A 15,352-nucleotide genomic window follows, 5' to 3' on the forward strand; every position below is an offset into this window, starting at 1 on the left:
ATCGAAGGTGGTTCAAGCACCTACACTGAACACCTTCAAGAGCAAATTGGATGCTTATCTTGCTGGGATCCTATGACTCCAGCTGACTTCCTGCCTTTTGGGCGGGAGGCTGGACTCGATGATCTTCCGAGCTTCCTGCCCTAATGTCTATGAAATCTATGAAATAATATTAAATATAGCATGCTTGCTGCCAAAGCTTTTAAAAAAATCAAACCAATGAACTGTGGGAAGTCATTGGTTAATCAAAGCAGAATTTGCTGAGACAAACCAGCTTTTGACAGCAGTAGCTTCCTCTGCAGGTACAGGGAAATATTTTCGTAATTTCATTTTAATCTATTTGGTACAAACAGCCTGTTCAAAGCTGAGAAACCAAGTGGGAGTTTAAAAACAAAATAAGAAATCTTGCACTTCTCTTCCAACCATATTTACCTGAATCCAAGACAAGGTTTTTTCTCCTTTCAACAATTATTTTCTATGCTAATAAAATAATTTTAAAGTACTATTATCATGATTTTAATTGAATTTCAATTTCCATCCAAAGGAACTTCGATACAAATTGCAAGAAATAATCATTTAGTAAACAGAAAATTTCAGTACCCATTTTCTAACATAATAAAACATAAGAATTAAGAACATGAATTACATATATGATAAGCTGTATAATTGCTTAAATGTGGATATAATGTATTCTGCTAGCTGGCACAACGGGCAAAATTTAATACAAAAGCTCTCTTTAGTCACAAATCACCACACTGTAACGGTTACCACCCAATGGGACAACCTTTGTTTTGGGAAATGACTAAAAATACAGATTAGTTAAATTAAAAGCCTCTCACTTGGTACTTTAAATCACTTATTTAAATCAATATATTTTAGCAAAATTAAACCACAGAAAAGCACTCACAGAGTACGTCTACACTGCACAATTTACCCCCAAAATCAGCACTCTGTGGTTAGCTAGCCCAAAGATGAGTGTTTTCACAGCAAAACCATACTGACATACTGCATACTCATTGCTGTTCTACACGTGTGCTTAAGTGAATTATCACAATTTGCAGCGCTGAGCTCTAGGATTTGTTCCCAGACAACTGAATCAATTGTAAAATAACTTGTCTGTACCTCAAGAGCACTGAAAGACTAACAGCATGTTAGTGGTTTGTGTCCTCACTACAAAGTGTGTATCCTGTATGTGAAACTGAAATACACCTTGAACTTTAATCCATATCAGAAACCATGCAAGCAAGCATGGATCAAAGCATAAATAATAGGGGCGTGTGAAACGGGCCGTATTCAATTCAGATTTGGCCCAAATCAGGGAACAGTGATTCGATTTGTTGATTTGGATCACTGTCCCAATTCGATTCAGCCGAATCCAAATCTGAAGATTTGATGCAGATTCAGAATCAGTGATTCAGCCACAGACACAGCTTTAAATGTGTTTTCTACATACCTCGAGGTACCAGGCGTGGCTCGTGAACACTGAGATGGTGGGGTAGATGAAGCGTCCCACAGGGCGCAGGGGGGGTTTCACTACCAAATGTGTGGGAGACCCCCCCCCCAAGTCTCCCTGGCTCGAAGATCAGCTGCAGGGGCACCCTGGGTGCCTCCCCTGACCCAGGAGTTACCAGTCGCCCCCCACACTCCCGTGGGATACTCTATCTGCCCCGGCATCTCAGCATTCACAAGTCACCTGGTACTGTGAGGTATGTGGGGAAAAAAATTTAAAGCTGCATCTATGTCTGGATTGTTGAATCTTTCCAAATCTATTTGGAGGGTTCCAATTTGATTCAGAGAGATTAAAGGGTCTCCTGATTCAATTCAGATTCAGAGATTCAGCCACCGAACCTGGCTGAATCTCTGCTGAATTGAATCAGCAACCAAAGCTTCGCGCAGCCCTCATAAATAAGTGCATCTTGACTATTTTGTGTATAGTTGGTAGGGGAACCGAGCAAAAATATATGTAGGAGCACAGATTAAATCAGTAGGCATAAACTGTAAACATACCCCAAGTGTATTATAAAATGTCCACATTGGGATGCTCATGAAAAACAGGTATTTCAGACTATATCATGATGGAGAAAAGGCCTAAAACTCAAGTTTTGGGTCTAGTAGGAATAAGAGAAGGAAAAACACCTCAAATGGACTATGTGACAGGTAGATTTTAGTTCCTCCACAGCTGAACACAGCTGCCTTGATCCTCTATACTAATTCTTTCAGATGGCATATGTAAAAGTATCTAAAAGTATTCCATATCATACAGTGGAAAATATGTTTTATTTTAATAAGCTCTGACTCACCATGTCCCCTCATATGATCTCGCAGTAACCTCTCATTTGCAAAGTGTTTGTTACAGTTCTGACAAGCAAATATTTGTTCTGAAATATAAGCACACGAATCAGTGATAAAATAGATTTTAACTGAGATGTTTTTAGAACAAATGTTTTGGGGTTTTCATCTTAATAGTTAAACTAATACAGGAATGAGTAAAATGTAATATTCTTTTGCATTATGAATATTTTTCTGATGTTTATGCTGATTGTAGAATTTTCTTTAGCAATAAGTTAATTTTATCCCTAATAAAATATCCATCTAATCAGAAACATTAATAATCTGAAACCTGCTAAGTTTTTTCCATGGTACCACTTATCTGATTAAGGTTACCATAGTACCAGAGCACTTTCCAAGTATTTAAAAATTGAAAGAACAATCTTTTTCCTGAGCTGGAGGAAAACTATCCCAATTGGTTTACGGGTTTTTGAGAAAGAGGATGTTCAGAAAGCTTTCGTTTTATTCTGAAAGCAGTTAGCTCAATGACTTGCAAAAGCGAGTTCCACAATCTAAATCCTGCTCCATTAAATGTTGTCTCCTGTACTTGAGAACTTTTGTCATTCATGTGCTATTTCTGACCTCTAAGACCCAAACACTTTGGGCACAGACAGAAGTTACATCTATCACACAATCAGCCCCCAGAAACCACTCTACAGCTGTACCGTGACACATATACACGGCTGCAAAGTGTTTTTAAAGTGGCCAATCATGCAAAAAATTAACCCTCCTCAGATGAAGGATCAGATGAAGTCATTCCACTTTAGAGCACCTTAAGGAACTTGTGTTCTTTAGGGTTAATTTATGACATGATCAGAAAGTTGAGGGAGAGAGGTGGCTTCTCTGTTGCAGACAGGCTCCTTGAGCTCCTGCAGGGAGGTTCAATCCCACCCACCCTGGGGGGGAGGGAGGGGACTGCTCTAACTCATGGCACTTTAAGTAAAGGGATTACTAAAGCCTTATTTTTACTATGTGATGGTGTAGCAGTGAGATGGATATGCACTATGTTCAAATATAGATTTGTGAGCATTCTCTCTCTTTAGCTTATTTTCCAATTTGACAGTTAAGTCTGGGCATCACTATTCAGCCAAAAGTGCTTCCATACTTTACAAAGATAATTGTTTTTGTAAAGTATATTACATGCAACTAAAACGTGAAAATAAATGTGTGTGTATAATACAAAAATAAATATATGTGTATAATACTATAAACCAGCCCCAATGAAAATTCTTTCAATTAAAAAATCCAAAACAATAATAGAGCAAATTCACTTACTATCCTTTGAAACCTGTCGCTTGATATGATCAAAAAACTTGGTGTTATTGGAGAACATTCCTCCACAAGAGGGACAGGCCACAACTCTTTCTTGAGTATGGGTTCTTAAGTGATCCCTTAACTTGTGCTTTCCTTTAAATATTCCTAAACAGTCTGAAAACAGAATAGTTTTTAGTACTTTATTCTCTTCATGAGTACAAACAGGGAAAATGCTATTATACACTAATACTCTAGCACAGGGGTTTTCAACCTTTTTTAAGGCGTATACTCCTTCTGGGTACACTTCTGGTGGAGCGGGGAGTAGGGAACAGGTGGAAGAGGCTGGATGCGGAGCTGGGGGGACTTGTACATAGCAGCAGCATGGGGTGGTGAATGGCGGCAGCAGTTACTGAATGCAAGCTCCTGCAGCTAGAACCAGAATACCTGGTTCTAGTTATGAGTGGGGGAGGTAATTAAATGGATCCTTTATGGGGGGTATCTGCAGTACACACACACATACTGAGCAGTGCTGAGCTCTAGGATCACCATGCCTTGAAATGCTATTGACTCTGGTGGGGCCCAGCCCAATGAACTATAAGGCAAATCATGTACCTTTTGGCTTTGGGCCAACATATAGTTTGTACTATATCTCAATAGGTACAAAAGTATTGCTTAAATGTGTGTTTACTAACTTGCAGCAGTTTCAAAAAAGGTGAAATGCATCAACTGTGAATGAACTAAGTCTATGGGTATTATTTGCACATTACTACAACTATGTTTATTTCAAAGTGAGTGTTTTCAAATTTGCCCCTCACTTCCATGTACTTGGGGAGAGCAGGTCCTGACATTAAGGAGAGAGGAGGCAGATAAGAGGCCACAGGGGGAAGAAGTTGGAGGAGATGGATAAAGGGTAAAGGGACTACTTGACCCCCCCCCCAACTTATTTTCCCTGTTGTAGCAGTGGCAGCAGGACTAATTCAAGGCAAACCGCCAATAATTAGATTCTAGATCTGGAAAATGATAATGAATTTATAAATTTTCCATATATAGAATCAAATTATTGGTAGGCTGTTTTATACTCAGGGTCATCTTCTATTCGAGTAAATATGGTATCTGAGATCTCTAGGGAAAGGTTCATTGCAGTTATATTCCTGTGCTTCATGGAACACTAGGCATATGTTATAGTGAAAGTGAAATAATTAGGACAATATTTAATGTTTTGTATTTTATACCTTTCCAATGGCAACAAACAACATTCTTGTTACCGGAAACAGTTTCTTTCTCAGTACCATAGGCATGCATGGCAACATGCTGATAAAACCATTCTGGATTACTGAAGGTAACCTGAAAACAAAACGGAACTATGATAATGACTCAATAATGCCGGCAAGAAGTCAAATGATAGGAACATACACAATAAAAGAAGTGACTTTTCGAAAGCAAACAGAGAAGCTAATTATTGCAGTGAGCATTTGGGAGAAATAACTCACTCCACAGAGAGAGGAGCTTACTAGCTATGATGGAAATATGAAACACACTGGAGTTCATTCTACATATATGAAATCCTAAGTAAGACCCCTTATATACCAGCAAAAATACAGTCAATTTTAACCTAGTTACTCCCAACTCCTTCTTTTGTTAGACCCCTTTATTCTTCATGGTGCTGCAAACAGAAGCTGCATCACAGCACGTTCTGGAAAAACTGTCTCCATCTGTTTTACCTTCTCTACACTTATTTTCCTTACATTTATCTGTGTATTTTTCTTATTTTCTTTTTTATTTATATTTTTTGCTCCCCCCGACTATCCTCCCACTAACCCGAAAATTATCACTATAGGTTAGAGTGTAAATGGGTGGCACATTGTATCTCACTGTCAGTAAGTTTGAGGGATCAAAGGGCTTCTCTATGTGGCCCCAGGTGTTTCTACACATGTGTTTTAATGCGCAGAACTACATTACTGTGCATTAAAGTGTCACCGAAAAAACTGTGACATTATGCTAATGCACAGTAAAATAGTCTACTGTGCATTAAGCATCACTAAAAAGTGTGCAAATGCACTACTGTGCATTAGCACAACCTAATGCGCATTAATGTATGTGTAGACATGCCCATCCACATGAAAGTTAAAGCAAATTCACTAAAGGTGTTAAACTACAGTGATTTAAAACCTAAAGCCATTTTAATCCAGAAAGAAAGTGTCCACATGGGAGTTTAACATACAGACAAGTTTCTGTGAAATAAACTAAGGCCTGAATTTACAGCCCATCTGCTGTAACTGCCCATATGCACAACTTATCCTACATAGCTTATATCATTTTTACTGAGGGGCAAGCTACCTCGCATTAATGATGCATAGTTGTGCGAACACATTTGCAATGGAGATAGGAAAAAAAGAAACTTGCTAGCTTCTGTGCATCTTACCTGATATTTCTGAAGTAGTCTGGACTGATTACCAAATTGGGAAACACTGTTTTCAAATTCGTAACACCTTTCAAACTAAAACGAACGTGGATAAATCTTCTAAACATATCCATTTTAGTCCAAAAGGTATTATGAATTTGAAAATAGTGTTTCCCAACTTGGTAATCAGTCTGGACTCATTCAGAAAGATGGGGTAGGATATGTTTCTCTTACTTAGATGGGAATAATATTAAAGAGAATACTTTCTCTTAATAAGTGAGAGAAACATATTCAAGTAGAAAAAAAATACATGAACATCCATAAAAATACTCCCCCATCAGAACAAGTCTCTTTTTACATGCTCTACACAAGAGACCTTGATTACTGGCCTAAAAAAAGTTCTCTTTTACTTAACTGATCTACCTCTTTCAAATAAAAAAGGTCTTGCAACATACAAGATCGGTTTTTGTCAGTGTACATATACACATACACACACTTATTTTTTAATATAATTTTCTTTTTAAACAATTTCAGAAAGGTAATCCCTTATGTTATAGAGCTGAATGGAAATGATGCTTGCAGATGAAACTGGACAACCAATTAAAACTTAGGATAGAACATTTTTATGTCTATTTAGGGTACCACTTTGACAGCCCTGGTTTAGACTAAATCTGACTACTTTCAATTTGCAGGATATATTCTTTAAACATAGGAAAAACAGTGCTTTAGTCAGAAAAGGTCCAACAAAAAGAATACTAGGATTTCATAGACATTAGGGATGGAAGGCACCTCACAAAATCATCAGATCCAGCCCCTGGCCCAAGGGGCAGGAAAAAAAAAAATCACGTGGGGTTTAAGACAAAAGAGGTTGCCTTACGGGTTTAAGACAAAATTTAATTAAAATAAACAAGTTGTAGGTGTTGTAGTAAACTGTTTTTTCATATACTTTGACAGATGATAAAAGGCATTGTTAAAAGTAAACGGTAAAAAAACTGAGCAGTGGGATTTCTATCATTTTCAAGAGCTAGTGGAGGAAAGATTACAGTGGAATTAGAGGGGAGGAAAAAAATAACGTTAGCACATGCTTCACTTACATCACACTGCTCCCAATGACAAATAAACACCTCTGAAATCTTTGGTATCTGATTCTGGTTATGGATATTCTGGGAACATACTGGCAAATCTTGATGTGAGGACTTAAGCTGAGAACCTATGAATTTCAACTTGGTGTGGTAACCATGAAAATTTATATGAGTTATCAGTTCCCTGGGACCTGCAGCCAAAAATTCACAACTTCTCCACCAACACTGGTACTGCTCTAAACATAAGAAAGAAATAACAGTTCACTGAATGCTGTACAGTATCTGGGACTGTGTGCAACAAAGTCATAATGCATAATAATTGCATGTATTTTTGGTGATGATTTACTGACTTCTAAGTCAATCTAGAACAGTGAATAAGTACTATATGCAAATAATGAAATATCTAAACTATTTCAATCTAAAAACGTTGGATTCTCTTAAAACTCAGACAAGTCTAGTATACTAAAACTTTATCAAGTAGAAGTTCCCTCAAAAAGACAGATCTGGGGGAACTTCCACGTGCTAAAGTTTTGGTATACTAGAATTGTCTGAGTTTGCCTACAGTGCTAGAAAATATCCATCCTATTTAACAGTTCCCCAGTGCTAAACATGTTACTGAGTGGTATAATGTTATATCATAATAATGTTTGGAGGCTTGGGCCCTTTTGTCTTAAACCCTGAATGTACAATAAATGACTTGCCCTCAAAATCTTGTATTTTCAACTTAGCAAAACAAGAGACCTATATTCACTACAGCCACCCACCTTTTTACAGCCATGTGAAATTTTAAGTATCCAATTCTTCTGAGCTATATTTGAGTAATTAATAACTAGCACAATCCAGAATATTCAAATACCTGGGCACAACAAATACATTTGGAAATGCCAAGGGAAATCCAAAGTATTTAACAGCAAAAAAGAGGATTGTCTCTTTCAGGTTTTTGGTCTGGACACTGACAGCAATTTTACACGTGCAAGTGCCGCAAGGTGCCCGGTGCTGCATCACTTACAGTTGTATACACAGCAAAATGCACGTCAGCATGCAGAAAGTGGTGGAGGCATGCTTTTGAACTAAAACACATAGAAGGTGTTTTAGTTCAAAAGTGCACTGCTGCCATGTACACATGCATTTTGACTTGGTTAATCAAATCTACTCAAGTGTGCCAGATCTCCAGGATGTCTGGGCACGTTAATGTATGGTATAAAATGCCCTGATTGTTGAATGGTTCCTGACTTGATAGGGCAAAACTTGAAGTCAAAAGGATAGTATGAAAATAGACAATAGATACTTTTTGTGAATGCTAATATGGTATCATTAATTCAAAGGTATTCATGTCATTACTCTATTTCTCCTGCCTGTCCTAATTTTAGCCAGTTTTTAGATTTCTGACATTTGTAAAGGATTCCATATGGGTGTGAAAATCTGCCCTTGCAGGTCCAATTTCAGAATAATGATCCATGCAATATACAAAAATATGTAATAAAACATCTCCATCAGGGTAATGAAGGGCTCATTTCATTGTGCTGAGTTTCCTTTTCCTTTAATTAAACTTAATCTAGTATCTATACCAGCAATCAAAATTGTGGTATTAGTGTTTGGAAGAAAGGTTAGGATTCATAAGATCCACAATAGTTATATTAAACATCTAGTAAATTAGTGCTACTTATCATCTAGTAAATTAGTCTATTTACATTTTTCAGTGGTATCAAACTCTGAATTTTTCTTGCAAGTTATATCACCAGAAACTAAATACTGTTAGCTTAGCCAGAGAATTTAGAAAAACTTGCTCTTGCCACGTGTGCTCTGCATTAACGCCAATCAAACTCCAAACTCCATCTTAAACTTATAAATCTTAAATAGGGTTACCATATTTCCAGTTCCAAAAAACAGGACACCTGTAAGGAGGGCACCTCACTCCCAACCCACAGAATCCTGGTCCTGCCAGTGCCCCTCACTCCCAATCCAGTCTCTCACCTCTCCCTGGGCCACGCTAATGCCCTTCACTCACAACCCACAGTCCCTGGTGCTGCCAGGGCCCTGCACTCTCAACCCCCACCTCACTTGTGCCCCTCACTCCCAAATCACAGCCCCTTGAGCTTTGCCAGTGCTGCTCACTCCCAACCTGCAGCTCCCTGCTTCCTCCAGGCCTGCTGGAAGGGGCCCCTGTCCCAACTGGGCCAGAGCACAGCAACTCCAACTCATGCAGGCGGTGGCAGAGTGAATCCAGCTCAGGATGGATGAAAGAAGGGACACCTGCGGCACACTCCACACCCCCCCCAGGGCTGGGGCTCCAACGCCATGCCAGGGGGCCTGGCTGCACCCCCCTCCACCTGGGCAACATGTCCTGGCCACCCTGCCCCTGCAAGCATGGACTCAGGCCTCGGTGCCGCTGACCCAGCCATGGAGCAGCCTGATGCTCTCAAAGGACCTGCCCCACTACCGTCCACTTCCAGACTAGAGGAGCAGGTGCCTTCCTCCCTGCACTGCCATAGCCCTGGCACCCAGACAGTTTCCCACAGCATTGGCAGGCACCTGCCCCAACCCCTCCCCTCCCCACCCACCACCTCCCCCACAACTCACCCACCACCTCCTGGGCTCTGGCCCTTCGATCCCTGCTCCCCATAGACTTACCAGCATCCAGCTGCTGAGGCTGCTCTCACCACCCTGCCTGGCTTGCACGCTGGCCACGTGTGTGCACACACACATGCACATGGTGCCCCGCTGTCTCCAATAGCCCACCCCTTGTTCCCAACAGTGGAGCAAAGCAAAATCCTAGTCACTTGTTCAGATTTAAAAAAAAAAGCCTGGACGGAGATCAGAGGACCCAAAAAGAGGACATGTCTGGGAAAACTGGACCTATGGTAACCCTACTTAATATACAAACTCCAGAACACTAAATGTTATTAATTTTTTTCTTTGAGACTCTTAATTTAAATAGTTTCATCCAAGGTGGCTCAAGAAAAAACTTCAAGTTAAAATTTTTACTTCATGGCCAGACCCATTTTATTCCTATTTTAGTATAATATACACACAAAAATAAAAAGAAAATACAGTATAATCAGATGCAATGAAAAACGTCTCAATGCTGCAATTGACTACATTGATCTCTCTGATTTCAGCTCATCTGCTCATCACCCTCCAGATCAGTACAAAATCCTCAAAATATTAATATTGTCCGTAAAATGACTGAGACATTATTACCTGCTCTTTCTAGTTGTAGATATTTGTTCAAGTGCTCTGCAATGTGGCTAAAAAGCTCCTCCATGCCTTTTCCTACAAAGAGACATCCTTGCCATTCACATGCTAAGAGGAGTTTGGAGTTCTTCAGCTTACCAGGGGCCATTGCCTAAAATCTACAGAAGTGCAGTTATGCGTCTTATATTTCCATGTCTGTATCTTATAAAAGCAGCTGTCGTGTAAGTTAGTTCCCAAACAATAAGTACTTGAGCATTTTAAGTGGGTTGGGGGAGGGCAATACATGTCCAAATTGAACATGTTACCTAGTGAATGCATAAGCCTTGGGTTTTACAGATGCTGTAGTTTTAATGGCATTGGCATAATTAAAGCAGCCACCTCTACTTCTAAATCAATGGTGCTCAACCTCCAGCCCATGGGCCAAATCCGGCCCACTAAATGATTATCTACACCATGGGTCGGAAAACTTGGCAGCAGGGAGCATTAGGAGACTTGCACAGTCAGCACCAGCCTTACCCAGGACAGTGCAATGAAAGGGGAATCAGGGTGGGGTGCAAAACCCACATGTCCAGATCAGGCTGGGTTGCTCCCAACTCCCATGTGTCCAGACCCCACAACATGCCAGAATCAAGCCTGCTCCTTCACTCTCCATCCACGTCTGACAGGGGAACGCTCTGACTTGCCGCTGTCCGACAGATGGATTGAAGTCAGATCAGACCCATCCCCTGCAGAGACTTGACACTGCCCACCCAGCCCAGGAGGTAAAATGGTTGGGCACCCCTGGTCCCTGACACACAGAGTCAATCAACATATAAAGCTTGCTGCGCTGCCCAGTTGGGACTAACCCAGTGCTTCTCAGCCCCTTCAGACTCGGGGCCCCTCAGCAAGTGCCAGCTCTTCCTTTTCACTCCTAGTTTGGCTTTTTTTTTGACTACACAAAATCTCCAGAGCAGCCCTCCCGGTGCCAAGCCTTCAGAAAGGCCGCAGCGGGTTTCAAGCCTGCGGACTCCCACTGGTCTTGGCACCCCGAGCAGGCGCGGCTCCCCGCCGCACCCCCGGGTGAGAACCGCCGGGCTCAGCGCACTGCCGGCCTGCACCTGCGCGGAGAGGGGCACAACCCGCCCTATGTTCTGCGAGGCGACCTCACCGCGAGGTGACCGCCTTCAGTCAACAAGTGCCGAGCTCCGCCCCCCGCGCACCAGCGACGTCAAGAGTGACTCGGCCAACCGACTAGCGCGGTATCAGAGCGCCCCCGTCCTGCCCCAACCCCAGCTCCCGCACGCGCACGCGCCAACGGACGTCAGGGGGGCGCCGCGAATGGGCGGGGTTGAAGCGGCAGAGAGGTGCCTGGGGGCGGGGCTAGAACCTCTGAGCACCGGGCGGGGGCCGAAGGCGGAGAAAGGCCGGTTTGCCAGAAACGCCTAGTGTTGTCTCCTGCTGGGGCAGGGGTCGGGGCACGTGGCTGTGAGGGGCGGTGCTGCTCCTGAGTCTCTGCAGCGTGTTTGGCTATACCGCACCTACAAGCACAGCCCTGGTGCCACCAAAGGGCTCCCCTTCCCATGCTGCACGCTGCCCGTAGGGCTGGAGGGCACCTGCCGGTAGAGCACCCATCACAGAGGACAGTCAGGTTGTCCTTTGTCCTTTGTTGATACGAAACCAGATTCCTTTATGTCAAGAGAAAAACAGAGGCCCGGGAGAGCCTGTTGCACAGACACATACTTACCTGGCAGGGGAAGCAGCGTGACCACGTAGGCGAGCTCCCCAGGGCACTTGTCTCTGATATGTCCTCCATAGGAGGTCTATATTGAGCAGATTCTTTTTGGTATTGGGTGGTGGAACCGGAGCGTGCTCCATCCACTCCATGCATTGACCTGGTATTGCAGTGCTTCCAGGACCGGTGCAAAAAAACAGGAAAAAAAAAAGAAAAACACAGGTTGGGTTTCATATCAATAGAGATAGTGTAGCAGAAAAGTGGGTATCCTCTATGGCCACGCTGCCTGCCTGCTTCACGCTCCCGGCACCTACACCCACACCCTCCTCACCACAATGCCCAACCCCTGGCCCTCCAACCCCCACACCCATATGCTTACCTGCCAGGGCTTACCTTCCCACAGGTGTCCCCCAGCCGCTAGCAACTCCTCACTAGGGCAAGCCAGAGAAAATGTGCATGCTGAGCAAAGCAAAATCCAGGACATCTGTTGATATTAAAAAAAACCAAAACAAATGCCCAGATAGAAAGTGGAGGACCCCAAAAGAGGATGTGTTCAGGAAAACCTGGACACATGATAACCCTAAGCAAGGCACCAGCTCCTGGCCCTGACTAGGAGCGGGGCCCTCCTGGGGGCTTGGTGGCAGCAAGGGTCAGCCTGCCATGACTGGGCAGGGCAGTGCCACCGCCAGCGGTGCATCTGGGTGGGGCTGTTAAGTGAAGCCAGAGAAATAGTGCTTCGGCCCCTCCTTTGCCAGGGCAGGCACCACTCTGCAACCCTAGGTTGTGTGTGAGGGGAGCAGGAGAGGACAAACAGGACATCAGGGTCAGCTCCAAGAGAACCTGGCCCTGAGGCAGCTGCTGCCAGAGTAGAGCAAACTCTACTATGGCAGTGGCAGCAGTTGCCGGGGCAGGTGAGTCTCCTCCCCATGTCCCACTCACTCCACAGGAAACCTTCACGTGTACCCCCTGCTGTGTTCCTGCTGTACTCAATGAGCTCTTTATGCTCCTGAGCACTTGTGTAAGGCTTTGCAGTGCAGAGGTGTCAGATGCTGAACAAACAACCCTGGGCAGGCACTTACTGTGTCTCCATCCAACTGGGCTAATTTAGGAATGAATGCCCCTTCCTGCCAGGGACCAATTTGCTCAGGGATGGCACATGTGATACGGACTACCTGCACATTCAATATGGCAGGAAGAGGATCGTGCAACTGCTCTGCATTGAATTCATTTTGCCTTTCTAGATCTTTACTCCGCCTGTTCTCATGTATGCTTGGATTTCCCTCCCTCCCCGCCACCAATCAAATACACTATTTTATTAAACAAAAGAGTGGGGAAATGACAGAAGTCACGTATTAATGCTTTTCCCATTATTATGTGTTTTACAATTATGTTCAAAACAATCGAAAATTCTTACAACATCCAAAGGAATTAAGTTGTTTATTTCTGACGGATAACGTTTTGGCTGTCAATGCCAGTGTTTTAAACCAGGGGTGGTTAACCTGTGGGACACGTGCTACAAGTGGCCCTGACAGCCTGCATGTGGCATGTGGCAAATTGGGCCGGGGGGAGGCGGAACGGACAACAGGACAGGCAGCACAGTGGCAGATAGGGAAGGAAGCACAAAACAGAGCATCAGATTGGGTAGGGGAAAGGGATCAGTGGCACTCATTTACAGGTGCATTAACAACTTTCATTAATGCACATTAAATCTAATACCTCCAGGCATGTACACACATGCAGGGACCTGCTCCAACACTCTGTAAATCCAGCTTAATTGAGTCTGCTGGAGTGCAGAAATTAAGTGCTGGAGCAGCCTCCTGTGTCCTGCATCAGTTCCCCACACTGAAAAAACAGCTGTGAGGCACTTTGAACTAAACCTCATGTGACATTCAGGTGCTTTTAATTACTACAGCTCATTAATTAAAGTGCTCCTCCCCCCTCAACCTCTGGGAGCACAGCTGTAAACATCCTCCATTGTGAGGTAGTAGGAAAATGCACATTAACTTAATTGCACAGGGCATTGTGCTCTGGGAGACCCCCGGGGGAGCAGGCACTTTAATTAGCAAGCTGGGCTAATAAAAGCACCTGAGTGTCATGTGCATCAGCGTCCCCATGCTGAAAAATAGCAGCAGGGTGTTTTGAACTACAGTTCATTGGACAAGCTTTAGTTTAAAGTGCCCGGCCACCATTTTTTGGTGTGGGGACACTGATGCATGTGATGCTGGAGGTTGCAGGAACATCTTAATTACCATGCTCCAGCTGTATGCTCAATCAAGTCTGCTCAGATGCACTAGATCTACAGTGCCTTGGAACAGCCTCCCTCCCTGTGTGTAAGTGTCCATGGTTTTTAAGTGATGCTTAATGCGCATTACTTATTTTAAAGTGCATTAACTAAATAGCAGGTTTTTTAGTGATGCTTTAATGCATATTAAAATAAGCTAATGTGCATTAAAATACGTGTGGACAGGCCTAGGGAAGGTTTGGGGCTACTTTGTGGTATACCTGCTAAAAAGTTTGGTCCCACTGCTCTAAACTGTCACGGTGTTATTGTTACTTTTGATTGGTATCACACTGATATTGCAGGACGCTCTCTTCTGGGCACTGTGCATTTCATTAACTATCCAGATAAACATGAGCTGGCTTTTGCTAATTTAAAAGGATGGTACAAAATGGCACTTCCCAAACCAGCTAGAGAACTAGCTAGCCACATTCCTCTGGTTTTTAATTTCCTATTGTCTTCACTAGTCTGAGCAAAGGCTTCAGCTGCTAAACCTTTGTGGGGAGCCTGAAACTGGCAGAAGGACAGGAGTGTCCAGCAGAGAAGGGTTGCATCCATCCTGTCATTCAGATAATTTAGTACATGCACTTCATTTAATTATATGTACATAATATGTATTTTCATACTATTACCCTTCTATGTAATTGTTGTAGCTACCAAGATGTTGGATACTTGTAAAGGGTGGCTATCTATTCACAGTCTTAAGAATGGACACAGCCTCCTGTTACCTGATTGACTACACAGGGCCATCTCTCTTGCAGTACCCCTAAACACAGGCAGCCTGGGGGTCCATTATAAAATACCCCTGCTTGGCTTTTGGCCAGAGAGAGGTGAGAAGTAATGTTTGCTGTAATCAGCTTTCCCCAAGACATAGATGAGTTTTCTACCAGCTCAGTGTCTTACATAATCAGCTGGACTGGACAATCTCCACCCCAGAGTGCTGAGGGAATTGGCTGAGGTCATTGCGGAACCCCTGGCACGGTTTTACGAGCACTTGTGATGCTCTGGTGTGGTGCCAGAGGACTGGAAGAGGGCCAATGTGGTTCCCATCTTCAAAAAAAGGAGGAAGGAGGACCCGGGGAACTATAGGCCAGTTAGTCTTACCT

General features: G+C 43.1%; 1 protein-coding gene across 3 annotated transcripts in view; it reads right to left on the reverse strand.

Moving 5' to 3' along the window:
* The window catches only part of LOC109305840 (histone H4 transcription factor-like), a 17,044-nt gene extending 6,353 nt beyond the window's left edge, over nucleotides 1-10,691 (reverse strand). Inside the window, exons 1-5 of one of the 3 annotated variants that reach the window (XM_019528976.1) lie at nucleotides 10,330-10,691; nucleotides 7,075-7,298; nucleotides 4,812-4,923; nucleotides 3,601-3,753; nucleotides 2,298-2,375 (exon numbers count right to left, since the gene is read on the reverse strand). In XM_019528976.1, the coding sequence (XP_019384521.1) occupies nucleotides 2,298-2,375; nucleotides 3,601-3,753; nucleotides 4,812-4,923; nucleotides 7,075-7,298; nucleotides 10,330-10,405 (643 nt within the window). In that variant the 5' untranslated portion in view covers nucleotides 10,406-10,691. Of the gene's footprint in view, nucleotides 1-2,297; nucleotides 2,376-3,600; nucleotides 3,754-4,811; nucleotides 4,924-7,074; nucleotides 7,299-10,263 lie in introns of all 3 variants that reach the window. The other 2 variants (XM_019528975.1, XM_019528977.1) reach the window with 2 other exon arrangements.
* Nucleotides 10,692-15,352: the final 4,661 nt, after the last annotated feature.

This window comes from Crocodylus porosus, unplaced genomic scaffold, assembly GCF_001723895.1.
Source record: "Crocodylus porosus isolate Cpor-Errol unplaced genomic scaffold, CroPor_comp1, whole genome shotgun sequence".
Taxonomy (NCBI): Eukaryota; Metazoa; Chordata; order Crocodylia; family Crocodylidae; genus Crocodylus; species Crocodylus porosus.